This window comes from Microcebus murinus, chromosome 4, assembly GCF_040939455.1.
Source record: "Microcebus murinus isolate Inina chromosome 4, M.murinus_Inina_mat1.0, whole genome shotgun sequence".
Classification (NCBI taxonomy): domain Eukaryota; kingdom Metazoa; phylum Chordata; class Mammalia; order Primates; family Cheirogaleidae; genus Microcebus; species Microcebus murinus.
In genome coordinates this window covers 60114386-60135701 of record NC_134107.1, presented here as the reverse complement: position 1 = coordinate 60135701, position 21316 = coordinate 60114386, and the positions used below count along the sequence as shown (strand labels likewise).

General features: G+C 43.1%; 2 protein-coding genes across 2 annotated transcripts in view; one reads left to right on the top strand and one right to left on the bottom strand.

Moving 5' to 3' along the window:
• The window catches only part of POLD3 (DNA polymerase delta 3, accessory subunit), a 103419-nt gene extending 93342 nt beyond the window's left edge, over positions 1–10077 (bottom strand). Inside the window, exon 1 of the mRNA XM_012745085.3 lies at positions 9827–10077. The gene's annotated coding sequence lies outside the window, so the exon portion shown is untranslated. The remainder of the gene's footprint in view (positions 1–9826) is intronic.
• Positions 10078–10098: 21 nt separating this feature from the next.
• LIPT2 (lipoyl(octanoyl) transferase 2) lies at positions 10099–13069 on the top strand. Its single transcript, XM_012745088.3, has 2 exons — positions 10099–10564; positions 11019–13069. Exons 1-2 carry the CDS (start codon positions 10099–10101, stop codon positions 11246–11248), a joined length of 696 nt encoding a protein of 231 aa, XP_012600542.2. The 3' UTR covers positions 11249–13069.
• Positions 13070–21316: the final 8247 nt, after the last annotated feature.

The window sequence follows — 21316 nt, the reverse complement described above, 5'->3', positions numbered from 1 at the left end:
ATTTCTGAAAATTAACCCTTGACTCACATGCTTCCTTCCCTATCTCCATCAGCAGTGACATTCAATACTTCGATATTAAACACATTTAAGGGTGCAGGCACCAACAAGTCCCCCTGCTTTTGGATCAGCATCCTGATGGCCCATCACTGTACCAGGTATTAACCTGTCATTGTTGGAGAGTGGGAGGATCTGCATATCCCAAAGGAAGGGCCAGACAGGTTGGTGGCTAGGGGGCTTGGAGAAGCAATGGTTTCACAATGGGCACAGCCAGTTCTGCCCTCCTGAACCACACCACCTCAATACCAGCCCTGCCCCCGCCGAGCCTAATCCTCCTTTGCTTTCTTCATCTCGGTGAACAGCAACGTCTTCTGCCCAGGTGCTCCCGCCAGAAACTGAGGCATTGTCCTTGGGACCCAGGGCAAAAATACAATGGGGCCCACATACCATAAGTCTAAATATTTCCAACTTATGCATCAAGTTAAACAATTTATATATTAATAGATAAAAATCTTCTTAATTAACTTTGAGGTATATTTTACATAACATAGAATCCACACATTTTAAGTGCATAGTTTGAGGACCTTTAACAAATGTATACATCTACACCTATGTAACCACCACCCAAATGATCATGGATATAGATTAATTCTGTTACCCTAGAAAGTTTCCTTATTCCTATTTGCAATTTACCTTCCCCTCCCCTCCATCCCAGGCAACCACCCATCTCCCATCTAACTTCTATCACTGTAGTTTAGTTTTGCCTCTTCTAGGACTTCATATCAATAGAATTATATAGTGTGCACTCATTTGTGTCTGGCTTCTTTCATTAAAAACTATAGATTTTTTATGATTGAAATTAGGCAAAATATCAAAGATGACTGAATTTAATGAATGTTCTGTTCATGAACATTTGAGTATAAGATAATACATGATTCATAAATAATTATTTCATAGAAGTTTGGACAATAAGATCCAAAATTAAATAACCTTTGTTGAGGCATTGCAGGTTTTAGGGTCTTCTTTTAACTATTCATTTTAATTTCAAAAAAAACACTTTGCACTGCTAAGGCAGTAGCAACGGGAACTGTCAATCAACCCTTGTGTTGAGGGCTGACTTTCAATAGATTGCAGTCAGGGAACTCTGCTACGTACTAAACCCCAACCCAGCAGCAGCCCATCTACGAATGTTTAGCACCAGGTTTCCCACAAACGTGTGCTGTGTGCCGGGCAAGGGGGCGGCCACCTTTCTGGCCAGGCCCTGTTTCCCAGGACAACAGGCTCTCTAAATAAAATTCTTAGAGCAATATTCCAGATTAAAAATTATATCCTGAGCTTTATATATTATAGTCAAATATTATAGGAACATGTAATTAATAATATACAATATTTATATTAAAATAAATTCATAAAATTATAAGCACATATAAATTATATTTTTATTCCATCATATAAATCACTACCACTTATACTGTGATCTTCATCATTCCTAAAAGCAATAGCTAAGTCCATAAAGAATCAATGTTATGATTTACTCATGCAACATCTAGACCTACATATAAACAAATGTTAGAGTGGTGTGAATTGCCTAACATTGCAAAATATTTATCAGCTGCCATGTGTAACTCTGCAAATACTGAGCAATTCCTGCGTTCCTCCCAGACCATAAATTGGAGCACAAAAAGAAGAAAATGGACTCTGCTCTTTTGGGAAGTGATACCCCATTATGCACTCATGCCATCTGGGAGAAAAGTCTTCACAGGACCAGCTGATTGACGTGTTTCTTCTCTTACCCAGGAACTTCTGCCACTCACATGCTCCCCGTACTCCAGAGAGAGCAGTGGCCACTTCTGGTGTGGGCAGCAGCACAGGCCACAGACATAGTCATGTCATGGAAATGATAGAAATGCTTGATATCCATGATTGGGTGGTGGTGGTCATATAGGTAAGTACATTTGTCCAAACTCCTCAAACTAAGCACTTAAATGTGTGCATTTTATTGTATGCAAAATACACAATTTTTTTGTTTTGAGGACATGGGCAAGATACGTGGAGAAGTGTTTCCCTGGGGCCTGAATGAGGGTAGGCAAGAGGAGTGTTAGGTGTATGGGACACACAGTACCCATGCCGGGCACAGCTCCTGAATGTCAAGGCAACCGTGAATTTTTTTAAAACTCTGTGTATGTGTGTGTGTGCTGACACAAAAGGCCTCTATAGCATAAGGCCCAAGGAATGGCCCCGCTTTCCCAGGCCCACAGGTGGTATTGCATCCTTTTCCTCACTCTCCATATCCAATCCATCGGCTGGTCCTGTGGATTCTACCTCTAAAATATATCTTAAATTTCCACCCCCATCCATCTCCACTGCCACCCCCATGCCTAGCCCAGGCCACTGTCACCTCTCACTTGGACTCCAACAATCTCTTCCTAAGAGGCTTCTCTGCCTTTACTCTGCTTTCCTCCAGCCTGTTCCCCACATAACCACCAGCTGGATCTTAAAACATAAATGGCATCCTGTCACTATCTTATTTAAAACCTTTCAATTGCATTCCCTTTGCTCCTAAGATAAAGACCGGAAAGGGACCTTTAGGACTCTCTGGCTTCATCTCACAGCACGATCACCCAGACTTTGCTTGTTTCTCATGAGCCACCACCCTAAACCTTAACACGGGCTCATCTCCTGGCTGGCACTGGCTTGTCCTTCAGCCTCCTGAACCAGCCTTTCTGTGGACTCTCCTACTTCATTACCAGACTGCTTAGTGATTTATTTGATTGCCAACAGGTTTGCTGGCTCCCCCGCCCACCCAAAACAGGCAGGGATTGTTCTATTCATCACATGTCTAGAAGTGCAACTGGCCTCTGAAGTGAAAATCTTAAACCTGTGGAGTCTGATGCTAACTCTGGATGGTTAGCATCAGAATGAAATTGTATTTCTGTACACCAGCTTGTGTCACAATACTACCTCATACAGTTGTAAAGGATTAGACAAGAAAATATACACAAAGCACTTAGCAATAATAATACTACCTCACAGAGCTGCAAGGATTAAATAAGATAAAATGCATGAAGTGCTTAGCATAATCAGCACTTGAGGCTGTTGTGAGCCACACACTATGCTACTCATGGAACTCATAGTTTGTCCATGTTTATTGCTGAGTAGTATTCTGCTGTATGAAAATACCACAGTATAAGCCAGGCGCGGTGGCTCACGCCTGTAATCCTAGCACGCTGGGAGGCCAAGGCTGGCGGATTGCTCGAGGTCAGGAGTTCGAAACCAGCCTGAGCAAGAGCGAGACCCCGTCTCTACTATAAATAGAAAGAAATTAATTGGCCAACTAATATATATAGAAAAAATTAGCTGGGCATGGTGGCACATGCCTGTAGTCCCAGCTACTTGAGAGGCTGAGGCAGCAGGATTGCTTGAGCCCAGGAGTTTGAGGTTGCTGTGACCTAGGCTGACGCCATGGCACTCACTCTAGCCTGGGCAACAAAGCGAGACTCTGTCTCAAAAAAAAAAAAAAAAAAGAAAAGAAAAGAAAATACCACAGTATCCATTCTCCTATTGATAGATACTTGGGCTGTTTCTAGTTTGTGGGTATAGGTTGCAGTGAACTTTGTTGTGCAAATCTTTTCGTGGTATACATGTTTTCATTTATGGTGTGTAAGTTCCTAGGCTTCAAACAAAGTCATGGGGTTGGTATATATTTAGTTTTATAAAAACACCATTTTCTTATAAAGTGTTTTTACCATTTTACACTATCATCAATAACATATGAGAATTCTGGTTGTAATACAACTTTGTAATACAACTTTGATATTGTCAGTCTTTTTTTTTTTTTTTTTTTTACTAGAAAAAGCAGTGTGAAGTCAGTCTTTTTAATTCTAGCCATTCAGGTGAGTAATAGCATTTCATTGTGATTTTAATTTAATTTCTTTGACAATTAATGATGTTGAGCACAGGAAGACAGGAAAAAGAGAGAAATAATAAACAGAATAGATAACAAAAAATAAAATGTTAGACTTAAGTTCAACATTACATTAAATCTAACTGATCTAAGTACACCAATAAGAACAGAGATTGGCAGAGTGGAAAAAAGCATGACCTGACTATATGCTGTCTATAAGAAACTCACTTTAAATATAGTCATGAATCACTTGAAGATGAAGACATATTCTGAGAAATGTGTCACAATGAACACAATCTACATAATGTCTTCCAGAAAACAGAAGACAAATCCTTTCCAATTTATTTTATGAAGCTAGTATTATCCTTATATTAAAACCAAGGAAGTATGAAAAATAAAATTATAGACCAATAACTCTCATAAACTTAGATGAAAAAAATCTTCTACAAAATGTTAGCAAACAAAATATAATAATGTATAAAAAGAATTTTATACCATGACCAAATGGGATTTATTCCAACTATACAAGGCTAGTCAATATTCAAAAATCAATGTAATCCACATATTAATAGGCTAACGAAGAAAAATCATATAATCCTATCAATCAGTACAGAAAAATCTTTTGACAAATTTCAACATCATTTCTGATAAAAACTCTCAAAAATATAGGAACAGAGGGGAACTTCCTCAATTTGATAAAAAGCATTTACAAAAACCCTATAGGTAACATTATACTTAATGGTGAAAGACTGAATGCTTTCCTCCTAAGATTGGAAACAAGGCAAGGATGCCTGCTCTTATTACTCTTATTCAACATAGTACTGGAAATTCTCGTCAGTGCAATAAGGCAAAAAAAAAAAAAAAAAAAAGCAATTATAGGCATAACCATCACCAAGGAAGAAAACAGAACTGTCCTTGTTTGCAAAGGACATGATTGTCTACATAGAAAATCCTAAAGAACCTACAAAAAAAATGCCAAGGACCAATTTAGCAAAGTGGCAGGATATAAGATAAACATTTAAAAAATAAATTGCAGTTCTATATACTTGCAATGTAAAATGCCATTTACAATCACTCAAAAAAGGGAGAAATATTAGAACTGTTTCCTAAATCTGAAAAAAAAAAAAAAAAAAAAAAAAAAAAAAGGGAGAAATACTTAGGTGTAAATCTAACAAAACATGTATAGAATTTATATGCTGTAAACTAAAAAATTCTGATGAAACAAGTCAAAGAAGATCTAAATAAATGGGGAGACATGCCAGGTTCATGGACTGGAAGACTCAATGTAGCAAATACCAGGTATGTCAATTGTCCCCAAATTGATACACTGGTTAAATGCAATTCCTATCAAAATCCTAATAAGATTTTTTTTTTAGATATAAAGATATATTTGTAGATACATATTTTTAGATATAAAGACATATTTTAGATACAAAGATAATTCTAAAATTTATATGGAAAAGGAAAGGAACTACAATAACAAACAATTTGGGGAAAAATATAAAGTAGGAGTCAGTCTACCTGATTTCAACAATTATATAGTTACAGCAGTCAAGACTATGTGGTACAGGTTGAGTATCCTTTATCTGAAATGCCTGAGACCAGAGGGTTTTGGATGTTGGATTTTTTTCAAATTTTTGAATTATCTGCAAATACATAAGGAGATATTTTGGGCAGGGGACCCAAGCCTAAACAAAAAATTCATTTATCTTTCATGTATCCCTTATACATATAGTCTGAAAGTAATTTTATACAATATTTTTAATAATCTTGTATATGAAACAAAGTTGGTATAAACTGAACCATCAGAAAGCAAAAATGTTACTATTTTAGCCATGTATGTGGATAATCTGTGATTGTTTGGCATGGCTCTGAATTTATATGCTACCAATAAGCAATAATTTTCTTAGAATGATTCACACATAAGTACTTAAGAGTATAAAATGATATACCATTAATACAATGAAAAAATAATATGTTCAGAGTAACTACACAGCACAGGAGCATCACCAGAATACCTGTATCAGCTGTCAAACAACAGCAACTGCCAACAACAGCAGTGTTTCAGTCTCCCCCTACAATGCTGTGTTTTGACTAAAATATTATTGTACACTGTATTTTATTTTTTTTAGGCGAGAAGTAGCATCAGAAGCACCCGAGGGACCAGGAAGTGAATCTTCTAGGGATGAGGAGATATTCTGCTGGGTGGGTTTTTTAAATGTTCCTTCCCAGGTCATCTGCCTCATTAACAATGATTTTTGCCTTATTAGTCTTTCCTTGATTTTATAAACTGACATGATTTCCTGTTCTGTTATGAATGCATGTTGCTCTAGTCCCTCAATAAGTCCATCACACATTTTCACCATGTCGCCTATAGGCAATTTTTCTGTAGTGTTAATGTCATCTTCAACATCATAATCACCTTGATTCAGAACCATTTCACCATTAGTCAATGAATGAACAACCGGAACCTCATTATCTATGCTAAAAACATCTTTGATATCCACTTCTTCCATGTTATGGACAGACTCTGAATGTATATTCTTTGTACATGTTAGGAGATCAGACATTTTTTTCTCATTTGACATACAGAATCTGTCAAAGTTGCCACCTTGTTCATCATCATCACTGAACTTATTAATAAATTTCTCTGTGGCTTTACAATCAGTGGAAGCTTTATCACCACAAATCTTTAAAAATTTAATGCCATGTCTTTTCTTAAATTTCTGCAACCAGCCTGTTGAATATTCACAGTTACCTTCAATTTTCAGTTCATTGTGATAGATCTTTGCTTGTTTCATTATCAGCATACCATTAAGTGGTAAGTGTTCACTGAGACGCTGCCGGATCCACTCCTTCAATACACGATCGAGACCTTCATTTTTAGCTTTATGCAGTGTTTTCCTATTTTTCATTAACTTTTGTTCATCACTTTCAGCATAGAACTTCAACAGTTTATCCTTCTGTTTCTTCAGGTCATATATGGTGGTCATTCCAACACCATACTCTTCTGCAAGACGTTTCACACTTACACCACTGTCTAGTTTCTCTAACAGCTTGACTTTCTGTGCTATAGATAAACATAAATGCTTTCTCTTTTTCTTATCACTGTTATCCACAGGATTATCTGCAGGCCTTTTTGACATTTTCAACAATATCTTTACATCTTACAACAGAGAATAAGCAAAAAAACACAATGAGTTAACGCATGTAAGCCTTGGCCCTACGGGGCATTGTGAGGGACCTGCCATTAGCACATACAGCTTGCACACGTGCCATTTTATTATCCTCTGTGGGTGCGCCTGCACGGAGGAATCTGGCTGTGTGCAGAAAACATAGATCACAGCTGACGGGGGATAGGAGAGTCGTTTTTCCTTTGGAGTTGCTGGATAAATTTTGTATTGTACACCTACATTTTGACTGCAATCCGTCACAAGAAGTCAGGTGTGAAATTGTCCACTTTTGGAATGTTGTTGCTCAAAAAGTTTAGGATTTTGTACCATTTCAGATTTCAGATTTTTGGATTAGGATGGTCAACCTGTATTGGTAGAGGGATAAACACATAGATCAATGGAACAGAATAGAGAACCCTGAAAGAGGATCACATAAATTCGCACAACTGGTTTTGACAAAGGTGTAAAAACAATTCAATGAAGGAAACATAGCCTTTTGAACAAAATGGTGCTGGAGCAATAGCACATGCATAGGCAAAAAAAAAAAAAAAAAGAATAGAAGAACAACAACTATAACCAAAGTTTCACACCTAATCCAAAAATTAACTCAAAATGTGCCATGGACTTAAACATAAAATACAAAATCTTTTAGAAAACTCAGGAGGAAATCTTCAGGATCTAGCAGTAGGCAGAGAGTTCTTAGACCAGAAGCACAATCCATAAAAGGAAAAGTAGATAAAGTATACTTTATCACAATTATAAACTTTTGCTCTGCAAAAGATCATATTAAGAGGATGAAAACACAAGCCTTATCCTTCAAGGGAAAAGCTATTTATAACCACATAGCTGACAAAGGACAAGTATCTAGAATATATAAAGAACTCTCAAAATTCAACAGTTAAAAAAATTAGAAGGTAGGCCAAAGACATGAACAGATATTTCACTGAGAATGTACAGATAGAAAATAAGCACAGGAAAAGATATTCAACATCATTAGTCGTTAGGGAAATACACATTAAAATCATAAGCTACTATCACACATCTATCAGAATGGCTAAAATAAAAAATAGTGACAATACCAAATGCTGGTGAGGACACAGAGACATATGGATCACTCATATATTGCTGGTAAGTATGTAAAATGGTATAGCCACCCCAGAGAGTATTTTGGAAGTTTCTTAAAAACTAAAATCCAAGTACCCTATGACCTAGCAATTGCACTTCTGGGCATTTATTCAAGAGAAATGAAAACTTACATTTGCACAAAAACCTGTACACAAATGTCTATAGTAGCTTTATTTGCAATACCTGGAAACAAATCAAATCAAGAATTCTTTTTTTTTGAGACAGAATCTTGCTCTGTCGCCCTGGGTAGAGTCCTCAAATGCCTGAGCTCAAGGGATCCTCCCAAGTAGCTGGGCACTTTGGGAGGCCGAGGCGGGAGGATCGCTTGCGCTCAGGAGTTTGAGACCAGCCTGAGCAAGAGCAAGACGCTGTCTCTGCTAAAAATAGAAAAATTAGCCAGGTGTCCTGGTGCAGGCCTGTAGTCCCAGCTACTTGGGAGGGTGCGACAGGAGGATCACTTCAGCCCAGGAGTGTGAGGTAGCAGTGAGCTACGATGACAGCACTGTACCTTGGGTGAAAGAGTAAGATTCTGTCTCAAAAAAAAAAAAGAAAAAGAAAGAAGTATCTTTCAGACACCTATAGGAATGGTGAATGCTATTAGTTTCCTGTGTGTGCAAGCAAATATGTTATCAGTCAGAATCCACACATATTTTTTTCACCTTTCACAAACTGTTAGCATACTATTTATGCTATTTTTCACCTTGCTTTCTTCTAAAACATTTTATTTAAAATTAACGATAGTAAAATATTAAAATTTGACAAAGTTATATGGTGGGTAAAGAGTAATCTTTCACAATATTCTCTATACTTTTCTACTTTCTTCCTTTTGTTCTTGTTTTCAACTGAACAATCCTTGGCTACAGAATGGAAGATAGATTCAGAGGCTAGATTGAGGATACAGCAAAAACCGGTTCTGTATGATATTTAGGAATACAGGGACAGGATAGCCTTGTGAATCCTCTTCACCTAGCAATGAGAGTTAACACATAGTTGATCAGTAGAAGTTTACTGAATGAATTCAGACTTGTTTAAATGACATTCCAACTGCAATATAATGGATGCTGTGGTCCAGATCCCTCCTCAGGACCTAGGTGGTCATTCTCCCAGGTTCTGAGAGTTAGTTGCTGATGACTCACAACTGGGTCCCCCTCTGAGAGCTGCCTTCAACTGAAGGAAGCAGCCTCAATAACAACAACAACAAAAATCATAGTGCCTCCCCAGGTGTAGTCTATATGCATCCATGACTGCAAGGATATACATTTTTGGCCCTCTTGCTTTAATTTGGAACAACTCTGCAGGGGTCATCCTAGCTTTAGAACATTCCTTGGGATTGGCTAAAGCCTCTGCTTCACCTGTTTCACAGTTTAACTGTTCCCCCTGGCTACCTAATCCTGCTTCCATCATTCTCTTACAGGTGCTGGTCTTGAAGCAGTCCCTATGCTCACCAATAAACCTCCTGTGTGCACGCTAATCACCCTCTTGAGTCCTCCAGGAGCTCAACCCAGGACACACCACATTACTGTTTTCTTTTTCTTTTCATAGCATTTATCACTACATGAAATAATCTTATCTACTTAATACTTTAATATTTACTTATCTATCATCTGCTGTAAGAATGTAAGCTTACCAGGACAGATCTTTTTTCTCATACGTTGTGTATCGCTGTATCAAGCGCCTAGGGGTAGGGCCTGGAGAACACAGCAAGCACCAAATATTGGTCGTTGAAATGAAAGGATGCCCGAGGCCGACCCCGCGCTGGGTCGTGGGATCACATGGCTTCCAAGGAAGATTCAGGAGCGGTGGGTGGGGCGTGCCCCCGAGTCCCCGCCCCTCCCGGCACGCCCCCAGGTCCGGGCCACCGGCGGGCTAGCGGGCCCCGCCGACGCCGCGGCGGGCGCGATGCGGCAGCCCGCGGTTCGGCTGGTGTGGCTGGGTCGGGCGCGGTACGCCGAGCTGCTGGCGCTGCAGGAGCGCTGGCTGCGGCAGCTACAAGCCGAGCCGGACAGCCAGGCCCTGTCGGGGAATGCGGCCGGCGCGCTCCTGCTCTGCGAGCCCGCGGGGCCCGTGTACACGGCCGGGCTGCGCGGCGGCCTGACGCCCGAGGAAACTGCGCGGCTGCGAGCCTTGGGCGCCGAGGTGCGCACCACAGGCCGCGGCGGCCTGGCCACCTTCCACGGCCCAGGCCAGCTACTCTGCCACCCGGTGCTCGACCTGCGGCGCCTCGGTCTGCGCCTGCGCACGCACGTGGCGGCGCTGGAGACGTGCGCCGTGCGCCTGTGCGAGCTCCAGGGGCTGCCGGGCGCCCGCGCGCGGCCCCCGCCCTACACCGGCGTCTGGCTGGACGAGCGCAAGGTCTGCGCGATCGGTGAGCGCGGCGGGGCCGGGGCGGGGCCTGGACCGAGGGAGGTGTGGGGGGAGCCCAGGCTGGGCGAGGGGTATGTGGAGAGGTCCTCACCCGTCCTCTATTCCAGCACGCTTTGTGATGGAGAGACACGAGTAAATGAATTGGCAGATTACTTCCTGTGAATCATAATATAATGACAATAAGGGTGCTAAGTAATTTTCAAGCTTTTTTTTTTTTTAAACAACAGAATCTCTCTGCTTAAGGACATTCCCTGGACTCCCCATAAGTGCAGCTGCTGTGGAGACACACATCCCTTACCTTGCATCTATTCCCCTTTCCTATCAGTGCACAATCCCTTGTTGCTCCAGAAACAAAATTTGAAAACCAGTGATCTAGTCCAGTCCTCTCATCGCACCGGGAGGGATCCTGAGACGGGGAGGGTATCTATTCTAAGACCCTTTGTCTCGCCTTACAGGAGTCCGTTGTGGAAGGCACATCACATCCCACGGCCTGGCTCTGAATTGCTCTACAGACCTCACGTGGTTTGAACATATTGTGCCCTGCGGGCTCGTGGGGACAGGTGTCACTTCCCTGAGTAAGGAGCTTCAGAGGCACGTCACTGTAGATGAAGTAATGCCACCTTTCCTTGTGGCCTTTAAAGAGACCTACAAGTGCACATTGATCTCAGAGGACAACTGCAACTGAAGAGCATTAATGTTATCACAGCCAGAATGGTCCTGCCTTGGGAAGCACCAAGTCTGACTCCAGTCACCCACCAAAACCCGGATTCTAGACGTGTCCTGTCACTCACTGACCATGAGACTAAGGGCAAATCATAAGTTCTGAGCCATTGTTTCCATATGTGTCCTGGTCCATTTATATCTTCCCACCTACCTCAGAGCTACTAGCTGTGAAAACACTATGAAAAGCAACACATGTGATATAAAACATTAGCACCACTGTTGCCATCAGCTTCTCAGCTTAGAGAAACTCAGATGTCATAGATTGTCACTTCTCAATTATTTGTTATTTCTTCTGTACTGTATATAGCTGGGCAATTCTGGGCTCTTGTTCCTTTTGTGGAAATCAAATCTCTGGATGGCTTAGGTGAAGGTGATGTGATGTGCTTTTGCAAGAGACCTGGATGCTTTCTGCAATAAAAGGAAAAGCCTCTTCAAAGAACAAAATGGGATCATGTCTTCCTGGGCTGGATTCCCCAAGTTTGATAATTTATCTAGTTTTAGTTGGGGTAACCTGAACTAGGCCAGAGGCTGGGAGAGACAAGAATAATTTCTCACACTGTACATATGCCAAAGATATTAATAGAAGTGAGCTTTTCTTTTATGAGACCTCTAAGTTTATAAGGCTTTGTATTAGCTGCCTATTACTGTGTCACAAATCACCAAACTTAGTGACTTAAAACAATAGACATTTATTATCTCATATAATTTTTGTGGGTCAGGAATTTGGGAGAAGCTTAGCTGAGTATTTCTAGGTTGAGATCTCTGTGAACTCGCAGTCAAGATGTCAGCTGGGGCTGCATTCATGTAAAGGCTTGACTGGGACTGGCGGATGAGCTTCCCAGATGGTTGTTCACAGGACCTCTCCATAGGGGTGTTTAAATATTCTAATGACAGAGCACTTGCTCTGGCTTCTCCCAGAGCAAGTGATGCCAGAGAGAGACAAGATGGAAGCCACAATGTCTTTCATGACCCAGCCTTGGAAGTCACACAGTCATTTCTGCAGTCCTCTAACAGATTAGGCCTATTCAGTGTAGAAGGGACTTCACAAAGGCAATAAGAAGTAAGGATCTTTAAGAGGCATCTTGGAGACTGGCTGCCACAGCCTGTTATGAGTGCACAGGACTTGGAATGAGAAGTCAGGGGACCTTGATTCCAGTCCTGGTTCTGAAGAGCCAGTAGGGCAGGCATCCTGTAGGAGAGGCATCTCCAAGAACACGTGGGCAGTGGGCAGTGGGCAGTCAGAGCTGGGGAGGGTGAAGAACAGGAGCCCAGCGTTCAGCTGAGCTCTGGCTGTGCAATCAGATCAGGACACTGCTATGAGTTCCTGACTCTCCTTCCTGCTTGGACAGATCCCACCTCCGCTTTCCCACTGGGGCCCTTCCTCAAGGAAGGAAGCTGAGCATATGAAGAAGGATATATAACACCCTGGCTTTCCCCCTTCAAGAAAGCTTCTTCTTGTTTTTTAAGAGTCTTTTCCTCATAAATAAACAGATTGTCCAGCATCAGGGGAACCCATGCTGAGGGTGAGGACGTGACCAACTGCAGTTACTGGTCCAGCATCTTGTTCCTCTGGTGAGGCTGGCAGGAAACTCAACAGAACCAGCTCTGGCAGTGTGATCAGGTGTGCCTTGCTTTGTGTAAAAAGTCTCTTTCCTAAAACTCCCATGGAAATCAGATGTTTGCAATCTAAATCTGATATTTTTAACCAAATTGTCATTTACTGTACATATTATCACACCATACCATATTATATCTACGAAGTAAAAAAAACCATTTGCACTCCCACCTAACACATCCTTTTCATTTGTGTGTTTGTTTTCAGTATTTGATCGTGACCAGACATATTTTATTTTTAATGTACTTTTAATTATGTGGATAAAATTTTGTACGCTCTTTTAAACCAAACATAATACTACAAACATTTCCCCACATTGCTACATAGTCTTTATAATTATATTTTTGAATGCCTTAACTTTGCTTTTATATTTTTTAAAACTTTGATCGTTTTTTTTATTATTGGTAATGCACAGGCAATAATATTGAAAAAGTACAAAATGGTGGCATTGAGGTCTTGCTCTGACTTTTCTCCCCTGTAAAACCCAGTTTCTTTCCCTGGAGGCCTACATGATGGTAAGTGTCTTATTTATATACTTTAGAGATATTTTATATACATATAAGCATATATGACTATATGTATTCTTTTTCATGTAGCAGCATACCATATGCACAGTCCTGCACTTGTACAGTTGTTTCAGATCAGTATATAAAGAGCATCATCATTCTTTTTAGTAACTATGTAGTATTCCATTGAATTTAGCCTCTACTGAGGACATTTAGATTATTACTAATCTTATGCTTTTATAAACAAAGATACAATGAGAATCCATATATAAACATGTGTGTGTGTTATGATGATACGTACAAAGTTTGCATTTCTAGAAATGATTATCTGAGTCTTAGGATATGTGCATTTTATTTTAATACTTTCAGATTGCCTTCCATAACAGTTATATCAATTTATACTCACATCAGCAATGTATGAGGCGCTAATGCCTGAATTTTAAATGTTCCCACATCATTGTCTTAGTCTGTGTTGCTATAAAGGAATACCTGAGGCTGGGCAATTCATAAAGAAAAGAGGTTTTATGTGACTCACAGTTCTGCAGGCTGTACAAGGAGCACAGGCTGGGCGCCGTGGCTCACACCTAGAATCCTAGCACTCTGGGAGGCCGAGGCGGGCAGATGGTTTGAGCTTGGGAGTTTGAGACCAGCCTGAGCAAGAGTGAAACCCCATCTCTACTAAAAATAGAAATTAATTTGCCATCTAAAAATATATAGAAAAAAATTAGCCAGGCATGGTGGGGCATGCCTGTAGTCCCAGCTACTTGAGGGGCTGAGGCAGAAGGATCGCTGGAGCCCAGGAGTTTGAAGTTGCTGTGAGCCAGGCTGATGCCACGGCACTCTAGCCCGGGCAACGGAGTGAGACTCTGTCTCAAACAACAACAAAAAAAGAAGCATAGCACCAGCATGTTTTGCTTCTGATGACGGCCTCAAGAAGCTTCCACTCATGAGAGAAGGCAAAGGGGAGCCAGTGTGTGCAGATCTCATGGTGAGAGAGGAAGCGAGAGAGAGGGGGTAGGTGTCAGGCTCTTTTTAACACCCAGATCTCATAACTAAGAGTGAGAACTCTCTTATTCTCTGGAGGATGGCACCAAGCCATTCAGAGGGATCCGCCCCCACGATCCAAACACCAACAGTGGGGATCAAATTTCAACATAAGACTTGGCAAGGCCAAACAAACCATATCTAAACCATAGCAATCTTAGAATGTTATTTTTAAAGCTTTTTATTATAAAACATTTTAAACATATAACCATGAACCTCCATGTACCTGTCATACAGCTAAAGCAATCATCAACTCATTGGCAATCCTAGTTTATCTAAACTGGTACCACCTTCTTGCCTCCTCCCTGGATTATAATATTTCAGTGTATATTCCCCAAAGATACAGACTCATTTAAAACTCTGCTTAACCACAACATCATCATCACACATAGAAATACTTCTTCAATAGCAACAAATATTCAGTTAATATTCAGATTTTTCCAAAAAATCTGAATACCACATGAGCTGAAAGCAAGTTAGGGAGGGGAGACTCCCAAAAGGAGAGAAAATTTCTGTCCCCAAAAGAAGGGATTCTGGGCAGGCCAAGACATCACGTGTCTACTATGGCATCAGAAGACAAGTAGGGAATTTGGGGATAGACAAGAAGGCAAGGTGTATTTCAGGTAGAGGAGAAGCATGCAAGCAAGTCTCTGATAGGAAGCTGTTCTGGAGCAAGGGCCTGTCTTGCTCCAGATGACAGCAGCTGCTTTAGGTGCCTGTGTGTATTCCTCTGGCCTTGCCATTTTAGTGCCATAGGCTTCTTTCTGACTGCCAGCATCTGTACCTTTTGTCTCAGGACTTTTGAAAGGGCAGGGGCTGTCAACTCATGCGTCAGGCTGGACATGCTGGAAAATTAATGTTCCCTGACAGCAGCCCTCGACCAATGACTGACTCTGCTAGTCCCCTTGCCTCTACTGAGGGATAACTCTGCGTGCGTGTTCTACACAGGCCTCCAGAGTTCCCTAGCAGGGCTAAGCTTGCTAACGGTACCCCTCGTCATAGGCTCCCTCTCCCCGTCTCACTTCCCCACTCCCCAAATGGTATTTCCCCGGATCACCTCACACATAAACCACTTGTGCTCGGTTTCTTGTCTCAGGACCTGCTTCTGGGGGAATCCAAATAGCCTCAAATACATTCTTCTAGAAGTAAAACTTAAGTCGGTATCAACGTTTTTTGGTTTTTTGGGGTTTTTTTGCTGTCATATTATCCTATTGACTGATATGGGTTTACAAATATCTAAAACATCTGATTTATGGCCCCTCCTTCCAGGAGCTCCTGAAATGAGGGGGAAGCTAATAATAAGCACTTCTCAGCTCTCAAAGTGCTTTCTCAGCCATCACTTCACTCACTTCTGGAGCCCTGTGAGTTTTGCACGACCAAGATTCCTGTTTTGCAAGTGAGGAATCAGAGGTTCAAAGTGGTGTAGTGACTTTGCCCAGGTCCCATTTCCTGTGATATCCTTGGCTGACCACTCCCTCTGCTTGTGCCTGTGTCAGTCCCATCCACGTGTTCTCTTATAACTAGGAAGAATTAGGGGATCCCTCATTTCTCTATGGGTTCAGCCAGAGCTTCAGTAAAAATACCCACATCTATTGCTTGTTTTCCAAATGTTTGATCACCTTGGAGGTGGAAGATTAGAAGCACCATAAAACAAACTGAGCTCTGACACCCCCAGGCTGCTACATCACTCCCTCTTGGACTGAAGGTGCCCCCAGGAGGGCAACGTTTTCCCAACAGTTTGGAGGCTCATGAAGTCAGGGCCAGTCTTCCCATGTCAGACTCCACTCTCCCTAAGAACAGGGGCTTATACTCAGGTGACATATGTACAGAGCGGGAAAGCAGAAGGATGGGGGGGTGGTCAGAGACACAGAGGAGGGCTGTGCAGGGGAGATTTCCAGGAGGAAGCAGCATGTAAGGATGGGTTAGCCAGCCCTGGGAGGAAGGGTGTCCTGAGCAGAGAGAATGGCATAGGCAAAGGCCTGGAGGTGCGAGAGAGCATGTGAGCATTTGAGGAACTGAAGCCTTTCCTTCTCCTACTGGGGTGAACAACCCAAGCTCACAGCCTCCTCCTACATTCCTTAGTTCTCCTACTCCTCCCTACCACCCACTGCCCAGGGCAGGCTAAAAAGGAATGGGGGGACCCCACCCACTGCCTGTGCCCAACCCTTCCACTTGCCTCTCCATGTACTCACCACCCTTCTCCACCCACCACAGACCTTGCTCCCCATGAGTTGAGCCAACAGGAGGAAGTGGTAAAAGACCACAGGATGGGAGGAGAGGGAGAGGATGGTATTGTTCCCCTTGCTTTCTCCCTGCGGCTCAGCATGGGTTGGTTGCAGCTTCTACCAAAGGCCACAGCTCCAACCCATCTGCCCTCCTTCCCCACCACTTCCTTCTCCAAGTTCCAGAAACCCCTTCCTCCTTCAGCCCTCTCAGTGTGGGTGCTTCCCCTCTCCACTGTTGCTAGCCGGGCATACCGCACTATTCCCTCTTAATTTCCTAAACCCTCATCACACTCTTTAAATTATCCAGCCCAGGGTGCCATCTATTTCCTGCTGGGACCATGACTGACACACACACCTAATCCACCATCAGAGGATAGACAGGGGTCCGCTGAGCCCTGTGAAATACCAGGAGCCTGGGAGGAGTTATTGGTATTCAGACCAACTCAATTCCACTACACTTGCCCCTCCCCAGCCCAAGCTAAGTGGGCCCAGAGCTGTTCTTTCTAAGCACCTTATACACAGTATTTAATCTTTGAGCAAATGACAAATCCAAAATGTTATATTACCAGCCCTGTTTTCGGAAGAGGAAAGTGAGGTTGAGAAAAAGAAATTGCCCAAGTTTGTGTAGTTCCACAGGTCCATGTTCTTCATGCAGGTCCACAGTTTAAACCCAAGTCTAGACTCCAAAGGATTAAATGAGACAGTGAGTGTGAAGATGCTTTGAAACTATGGAGAGCCGACATACCACACCTGGCTGAGCTGCAAACTGTGGTGTGGTGCCTGTCCCTCCCCAGGAGGCCAGGCTGAGTCTTGAAGAAGACCAGATTTAGCAGGGGCTCCAGGGATCAGGGTACCTTACACTCTCCTGTGCAGAGAGGGAAACAGGCCCAGAGAGGACAAGTGGTTCCTCCAAAGATGCATATTTGCTGTTGGAATCAGAATGAGACTCTGGAATGCACATCCTCAGACACCCAAAAATACATCAGAGAAGAAGTTAGCATTTTCCTTAGAGAGGAGTTCAGAGAGAGAGAAGGAGAGGAGATAGAGAGAGGGGAACAAGCTGATTTCTGGGCTAGAGTATTTCAGATTTGGGAATATAAGGAATTAAAGATCAAACTGACAGGCCAGGAGGAGATAAGACCATGGAGGCACAAACACAGACTCCTCATGAGTAATGGAATAAAATAACTTGATGTGACTGTTAAACTTCCTGTGTGATTCACACTGCGTTTCCCCTGGTGACTGAGGATTCTGATACCACCCACACTCACCCTACCTCTCAACTGTTCTCCCCCCAACTACTAGGCAGACATGGAGTTACATCCTGGGGATACTATAGAGAAAAAGACACAACTAGTGTCTGTTCTTGTTGAGCTTACAGTCTAACAGGAAAGGCAGACCCCAAATCAACACACAGCTAAACAAACGATTGGGTAGAGTTCTATGAAGAAAACAAACAGAGAACCGGGCAGATGATGGTGCCATTTACTGAGAAAGAAGATTGTGGAGAGCCAGGGAAAGAAATCAAGAGTTCCAGCCCCAACATGTTATTCAAACAGACAAGTCAAGTGTGTTGTTGGTTATGTGAGTCTGGTCCTCAGAGGAGAAGTTTGGCCGGGAGATTGAAAAAGCATTCTGCTACTTCGAGGCTTTCTCAGGTTCCATCTGTTCTTGGAAGCTTTCCCTGATAACACAATTCCTAGTGATCTTCTCTTTTGTGACCAACATTCATTCATTTATTTATTCAGAAAATTTTTACTAAGGTCTACTTTGTGCTAGACTTGGTGATGGGGGTGGCTTAGTGCCCTCAAAGAGCTTATATTTCAGGTGTGGAGTCAATTAATAAAGTAGATACTTGTAACACAGAATGGTAAGTGCTGTGTTGAAGGGAAGTGCAAGGGGCCGTGAGAGCACAGAGAATGGGCCTCTGTATCAGGTCCCTGCAGGAAGCAGAAGGCCATCTCATATCAGTAATTTGAGGAGGCTCTAATCAGAGATGGGCAGAAAGTGGGGAAACCACTGGGTCATGAAGTATTCTGGGGCTTAACACGCCTGGGCATCGCTACCACCCCTAGGCCTGAAGGGGAATGAGAAGAGGGTGGTTACAGGAATCCAGAGTCAGGGAGAGCTCTGAGACTGGGCTGGGGGACAGAGGGAGCTATGAGCCTCAGCTGGGGATGCAAGAAGAGCAAAAACAAAAGATTAAAAAAAAAAAAGTGAAATATATCAGAATCATCTGGTTAAGTGTTACTGAAAAACAAGGCAGAGAAGAGGGGTAGGGATGGGCAGGGAAGGCCTTAGCAAGATGATTGTATTTAAGCAAAGACTTGAAAGAGGTGCATCTCTAGGTGAGTCTTCCTTTCATCCCTTCAGTTGGCCCCTCCTTTCTTTGACCTCCACCCCGTTACCCCACCCCATACTCCCACCCTCCCCATCCTAGGGTCATGACTTTGTCTCCAACTTCTTTAGGGAGCTAAAGGGATTAGGGAGCTCCTTGAAGGTCCCTCTCAGACTATAGGCTCCTCAGGGACAGGAACTCTGTTTCCTCCTTCCTTTTCTCACCCAATAACAATAGAAGCTGCCATTTATGAAGCACATGCCTCATGCTAGGTCCAGCTCTAGGCACATGATACATAGTAGGTCATCTAAGCCTAATAGCAAGCTTACAAAGGACAGCTGGGGAAAATGAGGCAACTCAGTCTACTTTCCAACAGTCCCTTGGCCAGCTGCCTTCCCTAACAGCATTCCTGCCTCATCCTCACCCCAGAGAAGGGGAAATGGGAGGATAGACCTTAAATCCTTGAAAGACTGAAAAATGAACAAAAATCAGGCTTATATTTTAAGTTTCCAATGGGTGCAAGGACCAAAGGGTAGAAGTCAACAGGAGGCAGTCTTTGTCAAAATGAGAGAAAGTCATAATAATGAGAGCCGTTTGGCTGCCTTGGAGGCAATGAACTCCCCATCACCAGAGGTGTGCAGGAGAAACTGGACAGACTCTGGTTGAAAACGAAACAGCCTTCATTAGGCTCATGAGGGATTTGACTAGGAAACTCTTGAGAGTCCTTCCAATTTAGTTCTATCATTAAACGATTCTAATCCTCTAAGGTGGTATGACTCTAAGGCTTTGATTCTAAGATTTAATGAGAACAATCCCCATTTACAAAGAACTCACAATCTAGCAGATGGGATAGTCAAATAGTTACTTTCAATAACTGCAATAAGTAGTCCTATAGAGCAAATGCAAGGCCTGGAGTAGGATCTGGAAAGGAGCCCTGACTGAGCCAGGCCTAGTTTCTCGTGGCTAGTCTCAAGAACCGCTTTGCATCAGAGTCCTTTGGAACTCTTGTTTAAAAATGCTAATTTCTGGGCTCCACTCCAGATCTCCTGAATCATAACCTCTGGAGTGGAGCCCAAGAGTCTACTTTATTAAAACAAGCTCCTTGGGTGATTCCTAGACAAGCTGAAAGTTGAGACTGCATGCTAGATGGTCAGGATGACTTCTCTGAGAAGTGATCTCCAGGCTGAGAAAAAGGAATAGCTAGGTCAAAACATGTAACCATGGAAATAACAATGTGTTTTGATGAAGATTAGCAATTTTGTGCAAAATGCACACCATGTAATAGGTCTTTTTAAAATGATAGCGCTTCTTAGATATAGTCTGAGATTCTGTGATCAAGGATATGTGCCTCAGATATCCTGGACAGATCTCTGTTTGCAAGGGAGTGAGAGAGCTGCCCTGAGTTGATTATTAATAATATTCTGAACCCATAGGCTGGTAAAGAGGGCTTTGTTAAGAGCTCTCCACAGGGTCACTGAGAAACTGTTTGCTGTGACTGTGGACTGTGGCCCTCAGTTCCCAGCTGTCTCTGACTGCTTCTCTTCTTTGGAGCCTGCAATGTTACCAGCAAGGAAGCAACAGTTTGAGTGAGGGCAGTGGGAAAATGAAAAGTGCTCTGGGACAGAGCCACCAATAAGGTGTGGCTGGACACAGTTGGTCAGGCATGTGAGGGACTGTTGAGGCTTGGTGGAATGAGACACCTGCCCAGACTAAGGAGAGAGGATGACGTAGTGGATTCTGAGTCTGAGCTCTGCCACCATGGGCACGTTCCTGCTCCTATAGGGTCTCTGCATCCTGTCTGGGAAAGAGTGTGTGTGTCAGAATCAGATGAATTCTCTAGTGACCCTCTGGTTTTAAAATTTTGGATTCTAAGGTGTCATCTGACCCCAGCATATGCCTGTGAAGAATGCATGCAGGAACTGTACCCATTTTACAGCGCGGCCAAGGCCAGGTAAGGAACAGTGACTTGCCCACGACTGCCACAGAGCCACACAGGGGCAAGGCCTGATTCCACCAGTGCCCAGCACTCAGCCTGGCCGGCTGGAGATTGGCCTCATGCTGGGCTAGCCCAGGCAAAGCCAAGCGACAGGCTTGTGGTCTCAGGTCCAGGAAGCAGGCGCTGCAGGGGACGGAAGGGTCGGAGCCCACAGCCGGGTGAGGCCAGGGAGCGGGCGGAGGCGCCCGCCCGAAGCTCAGAGGGGGAGAAGTGGGTGTGCTAGGGGCCGGGCGGGCCGGGCGGGGCCAGGGGAAGGGACGCCCTGGAGGAGGGAAAAGGGAGCCGAGCGCGGGTGGGAGCGCAGAG

Excerpts from the sequence above, each read along its gene's own strand:
- LIPT2 (XM_012745088.3), top strand. The coding sequence starts at position 10,099 with ATGCGGCAGCCCGCGGTTCGGCTGGTGTGGCTGGGTCGGGCGCGGTAC. Across the intron at positions 10,565-11,018 it reads GCGCAAGGTCTGCGCGATCG|GAGTCCGTTGTGGAAGGCAC; the intron begins GTGAGCGCGGCG and ends CTCGCCTTACAG.